This window comes from Puma concolor, chromosome C1 (genome assembly GCF_028749965.1).
Source record: "Puma concolor isolate L17-30 chromosome C1, mPumCon1.1.hap2, whole genome shotgun sequence".
Lineage (NCBI taxonomy): Eukaryota > Metazoa > Chordata > Mammalia > Carnivora > Felidae > Puma > Puma concolor.
Genome location: NC_141674.1, coordinates 36,161,893 through 36,179,169, shown reverse-complemented (window position 1 = coordinate 36,179,169; position 17,277 = coordinate 36,161,893). Strand labels below are relative to the sequence as shown.

Sequence of the window (17,277 nt, the reverse complement as noted above, 5' to 3'; positions counted from 1 at the left end):
CTGTTTTGGATTTTGTGTCTCCCTGTCTCTCTGCCCCTCCCCTGTTCACGTTCTGTCTCTGTCTCAAGAATAAATAAACATTAAAAAAAATTTTTTTTTAAATAAACACTATTTAGTGTTCAGTTTAGAGGAGCAGCATCAGTTCAGATTATGACCATTGAGGAAAATTTTATTGAAAACTGTCTTTTGAACTGATCTTTGGAGGATGATTCACATTTGGATAGGCAGAAAAGAGTCTGGGGAGTATTGTACATAGTAAGAAGAGGTAGTTAAATGCAAGTTCTGAAACCAGAAAACACTAGGCATATTTGAGGGATAGTGGATGATCATTTTAATTACTCCTGGGAGCACTGGGGAAATATCCAGACTGGGGGTCCTTATCCTAGTGGTAATGAATGAGGCTTTCAGGGTAGATAAGATCTCTAAGGGAAAAGGATGGAAGAGTAAAGAACGGGAAAATAAAACTTGGAGGAAATATTTAATATCTTATAAATATTAGGAAAATAACAATATAGTCCATAAGACTAAGAAATTATAATTCAGACATCAAAAAAATACTATGCTATCACAAAAATCTGGGTAGGTGAGTTTAGATAGCAACTGGGGTTGTCAACGCTTGTCAGTTGCTGCTGACCATTTGAGGTAAATAAATGAAAAATGGGTTTTGACCTTAGCAATTGGAAAGGTTTAGATGACCTTTGACTTCAGGTTTTATGAGAGTGGTGTAGGGACAAAACAAGATGTCAGGGGATCCTGGAATTACGTGGGTGGAAGTAGAGGCAGTGGCAACTTTTGAGACTTGACAGTAAAAGGAAATAGAATATATGTGGTGGTAAAGTTAAGTGAAAGGATGAAGAAATCTGTAGGAAGAAGCCCTTGGGAGCAACTTGGAATATACTTCCAAGAAGTCATTAAAGAATCATGGCTCAGGAAGAAATGAGTGGGAATAAAACTGATTGACAAGTTGAATTATCTTTGAAAGGGTATAAGATACTTGTTTCTCTGATGTAGAAGGGAAAGAATGTGAATTTAAGTCAAGGGAGCAAGTACTATCAAAGAAATAATGTGCCATGAATATTAACAGCAGGGCTTTGGAGTAGATAGAGTTCACTTTGCACATTCTGTATGATATGACCGTGGTCAGGTTTCTTACTAAGTCTCAGTTTGATCATCTATAAAATGGGGTAATAGTACCCCTCTTTTAAGGTTTTTGTGAGGAATAGATGAGAAGGTTTTATGAAGTACTTAAAGCTGACATATAGTAAGTGCTAATAAATTATAGCTATTATTATCAATATGCCATCACACTTTATGTTTGCTCCGTTCCTTAAGAATTTATAAAGAATTTTTATGAGTGTTATTTAATTTGAAATGAGTGCAAGTATTCTGTTAGACTCTAGAGAGTATAGAAATGAGTTAAGACAATGTCATGTCCTCAAACATCTAGGAACGGTTTTGAGGGTGAAGAAGTGGCAAGAACAAAAGTCAGGACACAGGGGTTAAGATTAATTTAGCCCTGTTGTGTAGGACTATCCTAAGTGGAGGATAGAATGAAAATAGGAAAACTAAACTGTTACTGTCCTTGTAAAAGGTAATGAAGCCTGAACAGGGATGATGAAAGTGGACAGAGAAGGGAGGTGGTAAAGTCACACTGTGTGAAGCAAATTAGAGGCCAAAAACATGACACCACATGTTCTTCTGGGAAACTGGTATAGCTCTGGAGCCGTTTCACTAGAGGTGTAAAAGAGAGGAAGGTCAGATTTCAGGAACCGTTAATGAGAATGGTTGTAGATATGTGAAAAGCGAGGTATTAGAGGAAGGAAGAGGTGAGATGACTGGAAAACGTGGATTTATCCATTCATTCATTTTCTCTAGACGTTGAGTATCTGTGTATTAAAACCTGTGTCACTAGAGGCACAAAATAATCTTAGGGGTGCCTGGGTGGCTCAGTCGGTTGAGCATCAGACTCTTGATTTTGGTTCAGGTCATGACCCCAGGGTTGTGGGATCAAGCTCCCTGTCGGGCTCCATGCTGAACATGTAGCCTGGTTGAGATTCTCTCTTTCTCCCTCTGCCTCTCTTCTCTGCTCCTGTACTCTCTCTCTCTCTCTCTAAAATAAAACAACAACAACAAACCCGAAAATAATCTTAAAGAGTTTGCTGTCTAGTGGAGAGACAGATATAAAAAATAAATGTTCTCGGGGCACCTGGGTGGCTCAGTCAGTTAAGTGTCCAACTTTGGCTCAGGTCATGATTTTGTTGTTTGTGAGTTTGAGCCCCATGTTGGGCTCTGTGTTGACAGCTCAGAGCCTGGAGCCTGCTTCAGATTGTATGTCTCCCTCTCTCTCACTCTGAAAGAGAAATAAACATAAAAAAATAAATAAACAATAATAATAATAAATGTTCTTCTCAGAGTCTTTATAGATAAGGTCAGATTTGAACTGGGTTTTGAAGTAGAAAAGGAAAGAATTGCCATTTGTTGACATCTTCCTATGTTCCAAGACCTTCATTAGGCCTTTTACGTATATTCTATAACGTTTACTCCTCTAATCCTAGGATGTAGAAAATTCTGTAATATGAGATTACATAGCTAATAAAGTGATGGAGCCAGGACTCTTAAACCAGGTTTGACCAACTTCAATCCAGAGCTGTTTCCACTGCTCCAAAATGTCTACCATCCTGAAGGATTAAAAAAGAGGAAGTTGAGAATTTGGATTTTAGAGTCAAACTTCATGCCGCTCTCTAGGGCTATGATTTTCAGCAAGTTACTTAATTTTGCTAAACTTGTTTCCTTAAAAATAAATTGGAGCGAATTATATCTGTCACATAATTGTGGTAAAAGAATGAAATTAAAGTTTTAAAAGTACTTGGAATATAATATTGACATGGCCTAAGTCAGTAAATAGTTTAAAAACAGTAGAAGTTTGGGACACACCTGAAGGGCTGGCTCAGCCCATGAAGCATGTGATTCTTGATCTCAGGATCATGAGTTTGAGCCCCACATTGGGCCTAGAGATTACTTTAAAAAAATAAAAAAGAAAACAGCAGAAGTTTGTTAGGGAGCAAGTAGATGGGGCTTTTGAGGCAGAGGAACCATTGTTATCCAAAAAGAGAGAGGAAAGAAAGGGAAGGAAAGGAAGGAAGGCAAAACATGGCATGTTTGGGAAAAGACGAATGCTTAAGTATGGCTGATAGTTGGGAATTGATGGGGGGAAGGACTATTAAAGCCAGTCCAGTCATGGAGGTGTTTATAAAAACTCAGGGGAGACAGCACACGTGGGTGGCTCACTTGGTCAAGCATCTGACTTCGACTCAGGTTGTGATCTCGCAGCTCGTGAGTTTAAGCCCCAAATCTGGCTCTGTGCTGACAGCTCAGAGCCTGGAGCCTCCTTTTGGATTCTGTGTCTCCCTCTCTCCCTGCTCCTCCCCCACTTGCACGCTGTCTCTGTCTCTCTCTCTCAAACATAGATAAACATTTTTTAAAAAAAAACCTCAGGAGAGAGGTTAAGTGTAGAGATACAGTTTTACATATTATCATATGGTGTCAACAATTTAAAGGATTAAACAGTTACAAATAACTGGTTAACTGAGAAGCATATTACAGCAGAACACTGAGGCTAGAGCCCTGGAGAATGCCTCCTGGATCCACTGAAAAGACGCAAGGGAATCCAGAAAGGAAAGAGGGGACAGGTTCTGAAAAGATGGGTAATCGCAATCTCCAAAAACAGATATTTTTATTAAGAGCTGGCCTTGGAATATAATATGACAACAAGATTTTTGGTTATTTATTGAAAGAGCTAGTTAATTAATTGATTGTTTAGGGAGAGAGTGCAAGCAGGGGAGGGAGAGGGGGACAGAGGATCTGAAGCAGGCTGTGCCACCCAGGTGCCCCAAAAGAACGATTTTATTAAAATGGGGATGGAGGTGAATGTTGCAAAGAATTGAAAAGTAATAATGAGCAAGTGTAAGACAGCAGATACTGACTTAATGCAGGAAAGCTTGTCAATAAAAGGATGGTAGTATAAAGGAAAATAAATGTGTTTGGTTTTGTTCACCTAGCTTCAGTAAGGTGGCTTAGCATGTTTGTAGATAAAGTGGAAGAACTTATTAGAAGGAAGGGAGGAAATAACTGATAAATTCTGAATGGAAAGAGAATGAACCAGGTGTAGAATGGTAGAAAGGGAGTAGGAAGCTGTTAAACTTGAGGTGCAAAGGAGGGAATTGGGGAAAGTTTGATCTAGTGACTTCTGACTTCTGAGTCCAGTGGGAGAAGACAGGATCATTTGTGGTAGAGAGAGTTGGGAGTGCTTTGATTGGAGTTTAAAGGAAAGGGAGGACATTTTTTTAAAAAGCTGTGTTGAGGGGTGCCTGGATGGCTCAGTTGGTTAAGCGTCTGACTCTTGATTTCGGTTCGGGTCATGATCTCATGGTTTGTGGGATCAAATCCAGCATCAGGCTCTGCACGGGTGGTGTGGAGCCTACTTGGGATTCTCTCTCTGCCTCTCCCCTGCTCATGTATGTGCACTTGGTGTGTGTCTCTCTCTCTCTCTCAAACATTAAAAAAAAAAAAAAAAAAAAGCCAACCATGGTTGATATGTGGTTCACTCTGATGGATTTCTACATATATAATTTCTCTACTAAAAGAGGGCCCAGGGCATAATGGTTTTTGTCCAGTGAGAAGTCAGCTATATAGCATAGTGTTTGAGTTACTGAAAATTAAGATTAAATTGGAATAAAATTGGGCAGAGATGTAGGTATCCTGTTGCATGTAACATTGGTAAACTTTTCATACTACTGTGGCAGAAATGCAAGTGTTTGTGTGTCCTGAGGTGACAATGTTAACAGAAAGACAAGGCATCTGGTAACCATCTACAACTCTGTGGAAGCCACTGAGGAACTATCATCTTTGATATTTAGCCTTATATAAGCAGCCATCTTAGATTTTGATGAGCACAAGAAAAAAAATTAATCTCCATTCCAGTAGGGTCATTGTCTCTCTTATCTGCTTGCATGTTCTTTTTGGAGGCATTGCAAAAAAACAATACTACATACTATTTGAGTAACCTTGGACAAATTGTATAACTTTCTTAAAAGTCAATATAATAATTATACCTAATTAGAATAAGAATGTGAACAGTTTGATAAGCGTCTGGTAGATACTCATTTACATTAATTCCTTTCCTAAAGCCTATAATATCCTGTTGAATACCAAGAAAGAAATTCTTTTCACTCAGATCCTTCCTTTGTCCTGACCGTCTCTCCGTTCTGATCGTTTCATTCTGGAAAAATGGACATTTTTCACTTATCCAGCCTCACTCCATTGATGTGCTTTGTCTTCCTGTCTCTTCAGACAGTGTGATTGACTCAAAAAAAAAAATTTTCCAGCTTCACTATGCTGCCATCCAAATTGGAGCTAGGGCCAGCATGACAGAATAGGCCTAAGCCCCACAAGGCCAAGCAAAGAAAGGATCAAACCAGAATTGTCTAGCCATTTACATTGCCTGCTCTGGCCTTCTAGAACTAGCTTCCTGCCATAAGAGTTCCTTCTGGGAAACAAAACATTTTGGGGTCCAGTAAGTTTGGAAAACACTGTATATTATATCTGCCTCTCAAATTCATATACAATTAAATGCTTTGAGAAATAGCACAGTGAAGAAACCTGTTGAACTTTATTCACTTCAGCTTCTCCCACAGTTATTGAACCAGAGCTTTCTTTTTGAGAAATACCTATTAATATCCCATGACCCTTCTGGTTCCCATCTGCTTTTTTCTCCTTCAAGTGCCTAACATCAGAAAGAGGTTGCATGCCTCCCAAACATGTTAAGATGGGTAAGCTCTTGGAACTCGTGTTCTTACATAACATTTCACTGTTTGCTTTCTGATCTTCCAGGCTGAGCTTCTGTCTCCATACTTGTTTTGACTGATTTATTCTTTCTTCCTGTGTAGCCCAGTGCATGGAAAGCTAACAGAATGGACCACAAATCAGGATCCCTTTCCTCGAGCCGGGAGTCTGCTTTTACCAGTCCAATCTCTGTTACCAAACCAGTAGTACTGGCTGGTGGTGCAGTTTTAAGCTCTCCTAAAGAGGTGAGTGAGGACAAGGCCAAACAGCCTTTTCTAAAATTGCCATTTCTCATTTACTTACATATGCTAAGATACACGGTATGACATGTACAGCTCTAATTCCATTTCCTTTGTAGCTGTGCTTCTCTCAGAGTCATTTCTTGACCCCATTAGCGTCTAAAGATGGACAGTAGCTGAGTAGTTAGTAGTTGCTCTGTAGTAGACTATGTTAGACCGGCATCATTTCTCGAGACTATAAAAAAATGAAAGAGATGCTGTATAAACTATACAGTCTTAACTGCAAAAACCCTGCAAAGCTGAAGTCTGTTTATATGAAAAGGATAGTTTGTTTTTGGTAAAAGACAGACTGGTAAATAGGCTGCCAGATTCTGGAAACCACTTCCAAATAGAAGTGACCCAGAGAATTCCAGTTCTTGCTCTTTGCTGTCAGGAGCAACCTATTTGTGATATTTGCCCAGAGTCCCTCCAGCACTACTCCTCCAATTGAGATCAGCTCCTCTCGCCTGACCAAGCTGACCCGCCGAACTACCGACAGGAAGAGTGAGTTCCTGAAGACTCTGAAGGATGACCGGAATGGAGACTTTTCAGAGAACAGAGACTGTGACAAGCTGGAGGATGTAAGACCATAGGAATTTTCTGGGCAACATAGGGGTTTTCCCGTGTTGTATTTATGCTTTTTTAAAGTCTTGAATTGGTCGGTGCTATAAGAAGTTGGTAAACTTACAGAAGTTTTTATCAGTTAGGATTATATATAGTTGCAATATAAGAAAATCTGACAGGGTACCTGGGTGGCTGAGTCGGTTAAGCATCTGACTTTGGCTCAGGTCATCATCTCATGGTTCGAGAGTTCAAGTCCCACTGCGGGCTCTCTGCTGTAAGCACAGAGCCCACTTTGGATCCCTCTGTTCCCCCCAACCTTAGAAATACATTTTAAAAAATTAGAAAATCTGACAAACCCGTAAAGCCAAGAGGGTTTTGTTTTGTTTTGTTTTTGTTCTGTACCCTACAACAGGAGAGTTAGAGGTTGCAGTTTAAGAGGGTGAGCCTGGGGCACCTGGGTGGTACGGTTGGTTAAGTGTCCGACTTCAGCTCAGGTCATGATCTCACAGATTGTGAGTTTGAGCCCTACATCAGGCTCTGTGCTGACAGCTCTGAGCCTGGAGCCTGCTTCAGATTCTATGTCTCCCTCTCTCTCTGCCTCTCTCCTGCTCGTGTTCTTTCTCTCAAAAATAAACATTTAAAAAAACTAAAAATAAAAAAAATACGAGGGTGAGTTCCTTGGTATTATCAAGAAACTTGTAAGTTTTAGTCAACTTGGGCTTGGCTAGTTATGCACCTCTATACTACCCATCCATGTTCTGGTTAGAAAAAGGACAAAGAGGGGCGCCTGGGTGGCGCAGTCGGTTAAGCGTCCGACTTCAGCCGGGTCACGATCTCGCGGTCCGTGAGTTCGAGCCCCGCGTCAGGCTCTGGGCTGATGGCTCAGAGCCTGGAGCCTGTTTCCGATTCTGTGTCTCCCTCTCTCTCTGCCCCTCCCCCGTTCATGCTCTGTCTCTCTCTGTCCCAAAAATAAATAAACGTTGAAAAAAAAAAGAAAAAGAAAAAGGACAAAGAGCAAAAAACCTGAAAGAGGATGACGTCTCCCTTCTTTAAGTGCTTTCTTAAAAGCCCCATCCTGCAATTTGCATGTATACAACATTGGCCAACTGTCAGATAGCAACATCTAGCTGCAAGAACTCTAGGAAAGTGAACTTTTTTTTTTTTTTTTTACCCTGGGATAATGACCTGAGCCAAAATCAAGTGTCGGACGCTCTCAGTTGACTTGAGCCACCCAGGTACCTGAAAGTAAACTTTTTAAAGCTGAGCACAGTTCTTTAGACCAAATGATTGCATGGGTATTGCATAGGGATCTAATAGCTCTGCCACCATTGACATAACCTGAAGTTAAGATCCTGACTAGTTGGTAATACTTTGGAAATCTTAGTAAGGTGAGCAAGTCCTCATTACTAAATAGGAAGACTTTTGAACTGAAGTTGTTTTCTGAAAAGCACTTCCCTCAATCCTGACTCCTTAATTTTGTAGATTACTTTTCTTGCCACAAAGGATCATTAAACCAAGTGTGTCCTTATTTCAGTTGGAGGACAACAGCACACCAGAACCAAAGGAAAATGGAGAGGAAGGCTGTCATCAAAATGGTCTTAGTCTCCCTGTAGAGGAGGAAGGGGAAGTCCTCTCACATTCTCTGGAAGCAGAGCACAGGTAAGGGAATATCAGATCACAGTGGATGCTGTGTATGGCCTGCGAGAAGCTTGAACATACTTAAAACATTTCACATCTGGTCTGGCATACAGAGAGAAGTGTCCATTAGCACAATAATGTGTTCTTTCTGTATGCCCCTGCTTGACCTATTGCCCGCTAGGCATTGCTTTACAGATTTGCCAGCTTTTTTTACACTTTCCTCTCCAAGGCTTTCATGTAGTTTAGTTTCAGATTCAGTTTATAACTCTGGGTGGAAAGGGGAACCGGTTTTCTGGGACTGTTGTGCTGGCCGTTGGGCCCTCCTAACCCAAGTGAGCAGTTCCAAGAGGCCTTTAAAGGGCCTTGGGAGGCATGAGACCCCCATGGGTGGAGTGCATTCTTTTAATGAGGGCCTCAAACACAGAGCAGCCAGCTCTCTGGGCAACTAACTAGATGGCAGATAGGGCCTGCCATGTTTGGCAGTCCCTTCCTGAAAGGAGGTTCCTGTCCAGAATAACTTTAGGAGTCAGCAAGATCACAAGAGTATGAAGGAGACCACAATGCCATGAACTTGAAAGAAAACTTAGGTACATGTGGAACTGTACTAATTTGCTTACAAGAGACAAAAGTGAGATTTCTTCCTCTGTTTTGTCTATGGGATAGAGAGGGCCCTGCATTTTGGCTCTTATGCAATCTTATTTTCTGCTCTACTATCTCTTCTCTATAGCCCTTGTGCTCTGGAAAGAGCAACTGTGGAGATCCCTCATTTAATTCAAGCACCTAAGTTGCCATAATTAAAGTTTACCCCGCTGGGGAGGAAAGAAAAATCCAAGTGGGTACCATTGCCCCTAGACAAGTAAGTTTTTTCTGAAAAGTTGTGGGCTTCCCACTTATGCTTAAAGGTGTCATGTTTTTTTGTTTTTTTTGTTTTTTTTGTTTTTGTTTTGCCTTACCTCCCTCTACAAGGTTATTGAAAGCAATGGGATGGCAAGAGTATCCTGAAAATGATGAGAATTGCCTCCCCCTCACAGAGGATGAGCTCAGAGAGTTCCACATGAAGACAGAGCAGGTATGTCATAAACCTTTCCTGGAGACCAGTTAATGACCAGGAGAGGAAGGAGTCAGAACAGTCCTTGTCCTTAGGGAGCCCCAGTTTAGTGTAAGAAAAGGACCTTGGAGAAGAAAATATAAAGTAAGTTGTCATAGTAAAAATAAAGAGAAGTGTATCACTTCCTAGGCAATATGGATCTCCAGTAGGTGGATACAAAAACTAGGTCAGTAGTTTGCAGATTTCAGAAGGTAGTATAGTCTTTCATCCTGGCAGCTCTAACTCCTTATCAGAACCACAAGACTGTGTCCAAAGCTAGGGGCTCAGCCCTTGGTCTCTAGAGAAGTAAGCTCACCCTCCCCTGCCTTCAGCGTTATGGTTTCCCTCAGATACTCTGGCCAGAGCCAAGAAACGACATATTTGAATTCATTCAACAAATGTTTGGAGTCTTTGAGTGAAACACTGCCAGATCCTAGGGTTTATAGCAGTGAGCAAGATCAATGGAGTCTCTACAAACCTCATGGAGCCTAAATTCTGGTGGTATTTATATTTATATTTTATTTACATGTATTTGTATTTATGGCATTTATGTTTAAAGCACAAATAACAGTATCAAGTCCTATAAAGAGAAATTACAGGCTGACAGAAAAATTTTGCTACTCAGAACTATTCCCTCAGTCATTGTCATCATCTGAGAACTTGGAGAAATAGAGAATCTGAAACCCTACCTACTGAAATCAGAATCTGCATTTTAAAAAAATCATTAAATGATTTATTTGCACATTAAACCTTGAAAAGCACAGCTATATGAAATCTTTAATCTCTCAGAAGGGCGCCGTCCACATTCTGCCTAGAATTGAGTTGAGGCCTGGCCTTTTCCAGGTCCCATTGCCAGTGTCGTTTTTGATGGTTTTCTTTTTTCTTTCCCATGCTAACCATAGCTGAGAAGAAATGGCTTTGGGAAGAATGGCTTTTTGCAGAGCCGCAGTTCCAGCCTGTTCTCCCCATGGAGAAGCACTTGTAAAGCAGAGTTTGAGGACTCAGACACGGAAACCAGTAGCAGTGAAACATCAGATGACGATGCCTGGAAGTAGGCATATAAATGTTCACAAATCTGACCCAGGAAACTCAGCTTGTGTGTTTAGAGAGTATACAAAAGAAATTGTTCTTTTCCTTTTCTTATGTTGTTGTTGAATACTTCATGCACAAGGGAAATAATCATATCCCAAAGAGAGAGCAATTGGCTTGTTTAGCTTTTGTTGTTGTTCTTCCCTGTTATCTGCTTAATAGAGAGAAGTTTGTGTGATGGGAAAAATTTTTTAAATACACACACACAGACACAGTATATATGGGGCGATGCACAGGTGGGAGCTGGCAGTGCAGAGAGGAGGAGACACCGGTCTGCAGCAACAGCTTCTACTACCAGCCCTTGGGGCACTCACCCCTGTGCTCAAGCAATCATTGTCAATGACAAAGTGACTATTGAAGTTATAATTGTATTAAATTAATGCTAATAATTTGGATATTTTATTTTATTTTTGGCTGCTCGGGTGACAATAGCCCTTAACCAAGCATACATGGTTTTCTTTTTCTTTCTTTTTTTTTTTTTTTTTTTTTTTTTTTCCTTTTTGGGTACAGCTGTAAAATATTTGGATATAGGAAATGTGTTATTCTTGCAGCCTTGATATTCAGGGTGGATTGTAAAATATAAATTTTTGTGAGATTTCAAAGATTAAGATTATTTTGATAACATTATTTACAGATTTAAAAGATGTGGTTATCACAAGTCTGTTGAGGGGGAAAACTACTGCATAAAATAACTAACTTGGAATAAATATTTTGCATCAGTTTGGATTGTCTTGTGTAAGAAGTATATTTCCTTTAAAATTAGATGAGTGGATTCTTTGGGGAAATACTTTTAGAAGTCTGAGGGAAATCTGAATTCAGACACACCTGTTTCTCCTTTTAGCAGATACTTTTTTGATGCAGAAGAATTTGTGCAATAAATTACCCATAATAAAATCAGAAACCCAAGTTTCCTTCCTGAAACTGATTTTCACTGCTTAAGTATTTACCAGTGTGCATATTTTAAGGAAGGTTTATGTCTCCGTTTCCTGCTAAATAAGAACATGGGAAAGGGTTTGAGCCAGTGCTGTCTGGGTGACCAGTGGAGGAGGTACATTTTTTCATTCAATGTACACTTCCCCAGCAAGGCTCTGGGGATGCAGGGAGTGCCCAGCCCAGTAGGAAAGAAAATAAAGTTACATTAAAAATGAAACCTTAGTCCAAAATTTGATGGACCAGGTAGAAGTTAAACCAAACAGATACACTGGCACTCTTTGGCCATCCCTACAGTGGCTATAGAGGTCTAAGATCATACTCTAATAGGAGACCAGCAGCAGAGTAACAGGCCTCATTGCATGTTAGATGACTAACTTGTAGTGTCTTCAGAAGGGGTAGAGGCCTAGAGGCAGAAAGACTAGCATGACATTTGTTGGATTCTAAAGGCTAGGAAGGCAGAGACCCTATCTGCCACACTATTATATAGTCTCTCCTGCTAGTGTTACAAGTAGTCCAAGTGGAAATGTTGATTGAGCAATAAAAACTATCATATTTCATTGAATATATCTATTTGAAGACATTCTTTTATGTAGTAATAAGAAAACTTGGCAGTTACTACATTGTCGATCCTGATTTCAGTGTTAAAATATGGAAAAAACGTGCATATTAGAATCCATGAATACTATAAATGAATTAAGTTGCAAAAGTATTAAACCAGACACGAGAAATTGGTTGAGATAGAAATATCGTACCTGTTTAGCCTTGGGCTTTGCTCCTAACTAGCTTTGACAGAACAGATTTCTAAAAATGTGCCCTTCTCCCTTGGACTTAAGCTGGACTGAGATCACATGCTTTGAAACGCTTTGCAAGCTGTTGCTTGTCATATCTTGGCCTTACATGGGGAGGGGGTGTTGCTACCTTAAATCTCTATCTTGTTTAAAAAGGGAGTTTGGAAACATGGGGCTAAGTCAGAGCTCCTGCCTCTGATGGATGCAGATCTTTGGGGAGGTGGCAGAGAGATCTGACCCACAAGAAGGGCCTCCCTGGCCCCGGCCAGCTCAAGTGAAAGCTTACCCTCATCTGATAAATTTATAATGTTCTCCCTGAACTTTCCATTCCTTGGCCTGTGTGGACTGTCTTTCCTCTATAGCCAAACAAAACAAAACCCAAAAAACAGGAATCAGGGAATGGGTGTTAGGGAGAGACCCCTGGCCTTGGTGTGACTTGGTTATGCAAAAGCTGTGGTTTCTTCCAGAGAGGCACAGTGCAAAGAAGAGCTTTTCAGCCTACAGGAAAGACAGGTTTCCTGGAAGAAAACCCAGAAGGGCCAATTGCTTCCATTCCCAGGTGTTCCCTAGAATGGAGAATGGGGCTAACTTGGGTAACCTCCATTTGGGGGAAAACAAGAATGAACAAGATGACACCTCCCTGCTGGAGGCTATTCAGTGGCCAGCAATCGGGAGTAATGGGGCCCAGCCAGCCTAGGAGACAGCTGTTTGTTCCCCTTTATATAAGCAGAGAAACGGGGATATTAAAAGGGACTTGCCCATGCTCATGTAATTAAGTAGAGCAGTCCTTGTGACACTTTTTAGGGGCTCCTCCCAAAGGTGGCCTGCTTTTTCCCGCCCATGCTCCAGACCTGCCTAGACTTGTAGTTGTTTCCCAGGTTGCTAAATCTCCTCCCCAAACAAACTTAATCTAAACTCAGTAAACCTGGCCTTTCCTCTCTGCCTCTGGCTTTCTGTTTCAAACTCCTCTCCCATTCCCCTGCCCTCTGTCCTGTCTTCTGCAGGTCTTGTCTGGTGTCAGGAAAGGGATCCCATTCCATGGCCTCCTACTCTGGGGAGCCAGGGCTCCTGTCCTGTGGGTCCTGTGACATGGTTTTCCGCTCCTGGGCCCTGCTGGCTACCCACACTCAGCGCTTCTGCATTGGCCATCTGACCCGAGAGGTAACACCTGGTGCACACCCCTCAACAGGCCGCCTCTGGCCAAACCGGGCGGGTATTCAAACAACTCTTTGAGGATTTCTCATCCCACACCCTGTCGCCAGGTTGTGCCACAAGGACAACAGGGCATCTCAGACCAAGAGGCCAGCAAATTGGCTCTGAAGAAGCTAACGGAGGAGGTACTCTTGGCTCAAAATTCGGCGTCCTCCCCAAGCCTACAGATCAGGCAGATTATAGGTCGGATTACTCCTAACAGAGATTGCGCGTTCCTGTTATCTCCAGGTGCAGCGGCTGCGGCTGTACCTACAGGAAATGCAACCCTGGATAACAGAGGTCCCCCGAAGATCAGAAGGGCTCCGAAGACGTTGTGAGGCGCTGACTCAGGGCCCCACCCCAGAAGCTGCTGGAAGCCCGGGAGAGAGGCTTTGGGCATTGCAAAGGACTCGCGCAAAGCGGATGGTGGAGACGAAGGCACAGAGCCTTGCCCTGGAGCGACGCAACGAGGGTGAGGGGAATGGAGAGGGGGACTAAGGGCCCGCTCCGCCCCTCGCCCTTCGGATTTGAGTTTGTTGGCCCCGTTGCGACCCAATCCCTTACCGCCTCAGAACTGAGCCAACGCCTCCAAGGTTTGGCCCAGACCCGGGGCGGAATATCACGCCTTATCGGCCTGGAGCGGGAGCTTCGAGAACTCAGGGCAGAAGGCCGGCGAACGCGGGGAGCTCTAGAAGTGCTAGGGGCGCACGTTCAACAGCTACAGCCAGAGTCCGGGTGAGAGCCGGCTCGGGGAATTCGGTAGCTCAGCTGAGCTGGCTTGGGGGCGGGGCTGGGGCTGGGCGGGACCCTCGGGAGGGCGGGACGCGCGAGGCTCCAGCCCCTAAGCCGCTGGAAAGCTGCGAGTGTTAGGTCGGGAAGGGGCGGGGCTTCCGGAGGCCTGGCGTCTGGATCTGTAATACCTTTTCCGCGCCGGTATCCCTCTACTCCAGGACCGGGCTCAACCCCTTGCGACAGGCAGAACTCTGTTGTCCGGTACTACAGGCCAACCCAGGGACTCTGGCTGCCGAGATCGGGTGAGGTCCCGGGCCCGGGTACGGCATGGGCGAAGCGCTGATCAGCTCTGGAAAGACGCTGCTGCCTTTTTGTCCCCTACTCCCTCCCTAGGGCCCTGCGTGAGGCCTATGTTCGAGGCGGGGGCCGGGACCCCGGCGTTTTGGGCCAGATATGTCAGTTGCAAGTGGAGGCCTCAACACTGGAGCTGCAGCGGTTGCGGACTCGCAGGGGTGAACAGGAGGGGTCCGGGGGGCCGGCCAGGAGTGCCTCTCAGATGCGGTGGTCTTAATTGTGGGAGGAGGAAAAGGGCGGTTGAGGGAGGTGATGAGGGAGGCATGAGGACCACCTGAGCAAAAACCCAGAAGTATAAAACCTAGGTGGTCTTTGTGGCAATGGCTAGAATGTTACCTGACAAGTCCAGCCTTGTCCAAAGAGACCTAAAGCTGGAGAACTCAGAATCTCACCAGCTGGTCACCAGAGGTCAGAGGTGACAGGTCGGACTTTTCATCGCAGGAAGGAAGGCAGATGCCACACTGGGGGAGCTTCTAGTAGTGGAAGCTGAAAACCGGCGCCTGGAGGCAGAAATCCTGGCCTTGCAGATGCAGAGAGGCGCAGGCCCTGCGTCCTGGCTTCAGCGAGTACCCGTCCCAGGTCACCTAGCTCAATCAGACCAAGCTTGGAAGAGGGGGTTAGAGGGACCATGTATGGGGAATGAGGCTGGTGTTTACGTGCTGTCCGTCCTTGTTTACGTGCATCTCCAGGTGTCCATGCACCTAGACTCCCGGGGGAGGGTTATCTCAGCGCTGTTACTTGCTGCGTCCTGCTTAGGGGTGCCCTACTCTTAATTCTGCTCCCAGGGCCTAGGAAGCTGCCACCTGCTGCGAATCCCAGCCCAAGTCTGAGAAGGAGGGAAGATCCCCCACGCCTCCCACCCCGGGTGGCTCCCCCACTGCCACCGATTCCACACCCCACAGGTGTCCTATTGAGTGGCACAGAAGAGGCTGTGAGGACCCAGGGGTTTGGTGGGGGAGGGTGGCAGGCAGTTCTGTTTTGTGCAGTTGGGGAAGCATGGACACCTGGGAGGCTTTCTGGGGTCCACTCTTTCCCAACCACAGCCGCTGCCTCCTGGAACCATGACCAGAAACCTAGGCCTGGATGCACACTTCCTCCTGCCCACTTCTGACGTTCTGGGCCCTGCACCCTACGACCCTGGGTGAGGCGGGCTTCCTCTTTTGACATCCTCTGTGACTTGGCCATCACTTTTAATTAAGGAGACCACTAGGACAAGTGAGGGTTGAGGGGGGCAAGGTTAAGAGGAGCTGGGGGTGTGTTTATGTGTAGGTGCCAGCTGAGACCTGTGTTCTTCAGGGCTGGTCTGGTCATTTTCTATGACTTCCTTCGGGGACTTGAGGCTTCTTGGATTTGGGTACAACTACTGACCGGTTTGACCCGAGATGGACAGGATACAGGAGGGGTCACAGCATTGCCCCCAGCCCTTTGCTTGCCCCCACCTCCAGCTCCTGGGCCCATGGGCAACTGTGCCATCCTTGCCAGCAGGCAGCCTGTACCCAGGTCAGTATGTGGAGATTGGCTTTGGTGCCACATTTTGAGGCTTTTCCCTCATTCTGAGTTTTCTCATGTGTACATAGGGCCACTGGCTCTGAGGGCTATCCTGGGAAGGGAGAACAGTTCTGACACCTTGTTTTGGTTGTTCTAGACTGCCACCTTCACCATCAGTATCCTTGGTCTGTGAGCTACAGGCCTGGCAGGGGCTGGCATGGGCTACAGCACCACAGCCAAAGGCTTGGGCCTCACTGGTGTTATTTGACCGGGATCAAAGAGTGCTAAGTGGTCACTGGCGTATTCCACTTCGGGCCCTTCCTCTGGACCCCAGCCTTAGCCTTGGGCAGCTGAATTGGATTCCCCAGGTAAGTGTGGGTTAATGAGGACTGGGTCTACTCCAGGTACAGGTGCATTACTATTTCATCTCTCTCCAGGTAGGTCAGGCTGAGCTCTTTCTGCGACTGGTTAATGCAAGAGATGCAGGTGTCCAGACACTGGCAGAGATCAATCCAGCAAGTGCCCAGGAATACCAGTACCCACCTCTGGTGAGGGCCCACCAGGAGCTAGGGGCACCACAGGTGTGATTGGTGTGGTTAATTGCCGATATTTGCTGACCACCATGTGCCAAGTTATCAAGTGCTGTGAATGAACTCATTTAACCCTCATACATCCTATTAGGTAGATCTAGGTAAATGGATAAGGAAATCAGAGAACAATGAGGTTAACTTGATTTACATTGGGTAGTCAAGACAAACCTCTTGCTAAAGATACACTTTCTTCTCCCCGTTCCACAGATGTCCAGTTCGCCTTCACTGGAAGCCAGCTCCCTTGCCCCAAAAGCTGGCTTTGTTGATCCCCCTCCTCCCACAGAAGAGCCCCTCAGCAGTCAAGGTTTGAGACGAGGGTTTGGGCCCTCATCACAGCTTTGACTTACTCCCTCTGGCTTTGAGTCTAGGAAAATATGGGCAGGAGTAGCTTAACATGCAGAGATCTAGGATTTGAAGTTGCCAGACCTGCAGTTTTACTACTACACCTTCTGAAGGTCTAGGAGCAAATAGCAGATAAAAGCTCCAACGGCTTTACCACCTTTCAAAAATACTTTTGTAAAACAGATGTGGCGATTAAGTGAATGTAAGGTTATTTGCAATACTGCCTGGCATCTAAATCCTTTCAAAGATGAGCAAGGGCACTCTTTAATTCATTAAAGGAACTTGAACTTATTCCCACATGTTTCTTGCTAAAGCCTGTCTTGTTGCCACACTTCTTCATTCAAATCCAAGCTTCCTCAGGA

At 44.4% G+C, this 17,277-nt stretch overlaps 2 protein-coding genes across 5 annotated transcripts in view; both read left to right on the top strand.

The window, feature by feature from the left end:
* The window catches only part of GPBP1L1 (GC-rich promoter binding protein 1 like 1), a 68,031-nt gene extending 56,808 nt beyond the window's left edge, over positions 1–11,223 (top strand). For all 4 annotated transcript variants that reach the window (XM_086716828.1, XM_025935246.2, XM_086716829.1 and 1 more), the window contains 5 exons: positions 5,946–6,086; positions 6,542–6,700; positions 8,218–8,342; positions 9,288–9,390; positions 10,311–11,223. In XM_086716828.1, coding sequence (XP_086572954.1) covers positions 5,946–6,086; positions 6,542–6,700; positions 8,218–8,342; positions 9,288–9,390; positions 10,311–10,463 — 681 coding nt within the window. In that variant the 3' untranslated portion in view covers positions 10,464–11,223. The remainder of the gene's footprint in view (positions 1–5,945; positions 6,087–6,541; positions 6,701–8,217; positions 8,343–9,287; positions 9,391–10,310) is intronic.
* Positions 11,224–11,364: 141 nt separating this feature from the next.
* Positions 11,365–17,206, top strand: CCDC17 (coiled-coil domain containing 17). Its single transcript, XM_086716823.1, is given in 13 exon segments — positions 11,365–13,472; positions 13,475–13,555; positions 13,659–13,889; positions 13,891–14,144; positions 14,360–14,443; positions 14,535–14,653; positions 14,937–15,074; positions 15,281–15,426; positions 15,539–15,636; positions 15,792–15,995; positions 16,141–16,351; positions 16,421–16,531; positions 16,781–17,206. Coding segments are annotated over 13 exon segments (2,028 nt in total). The 5' UTR covers positions 11,365–13,256; the 3' UTR covers positions 16,916–17,206.
* The last annotated feature ends 71 nt before the right edge of the window (positions 17,207–17,277 follow it).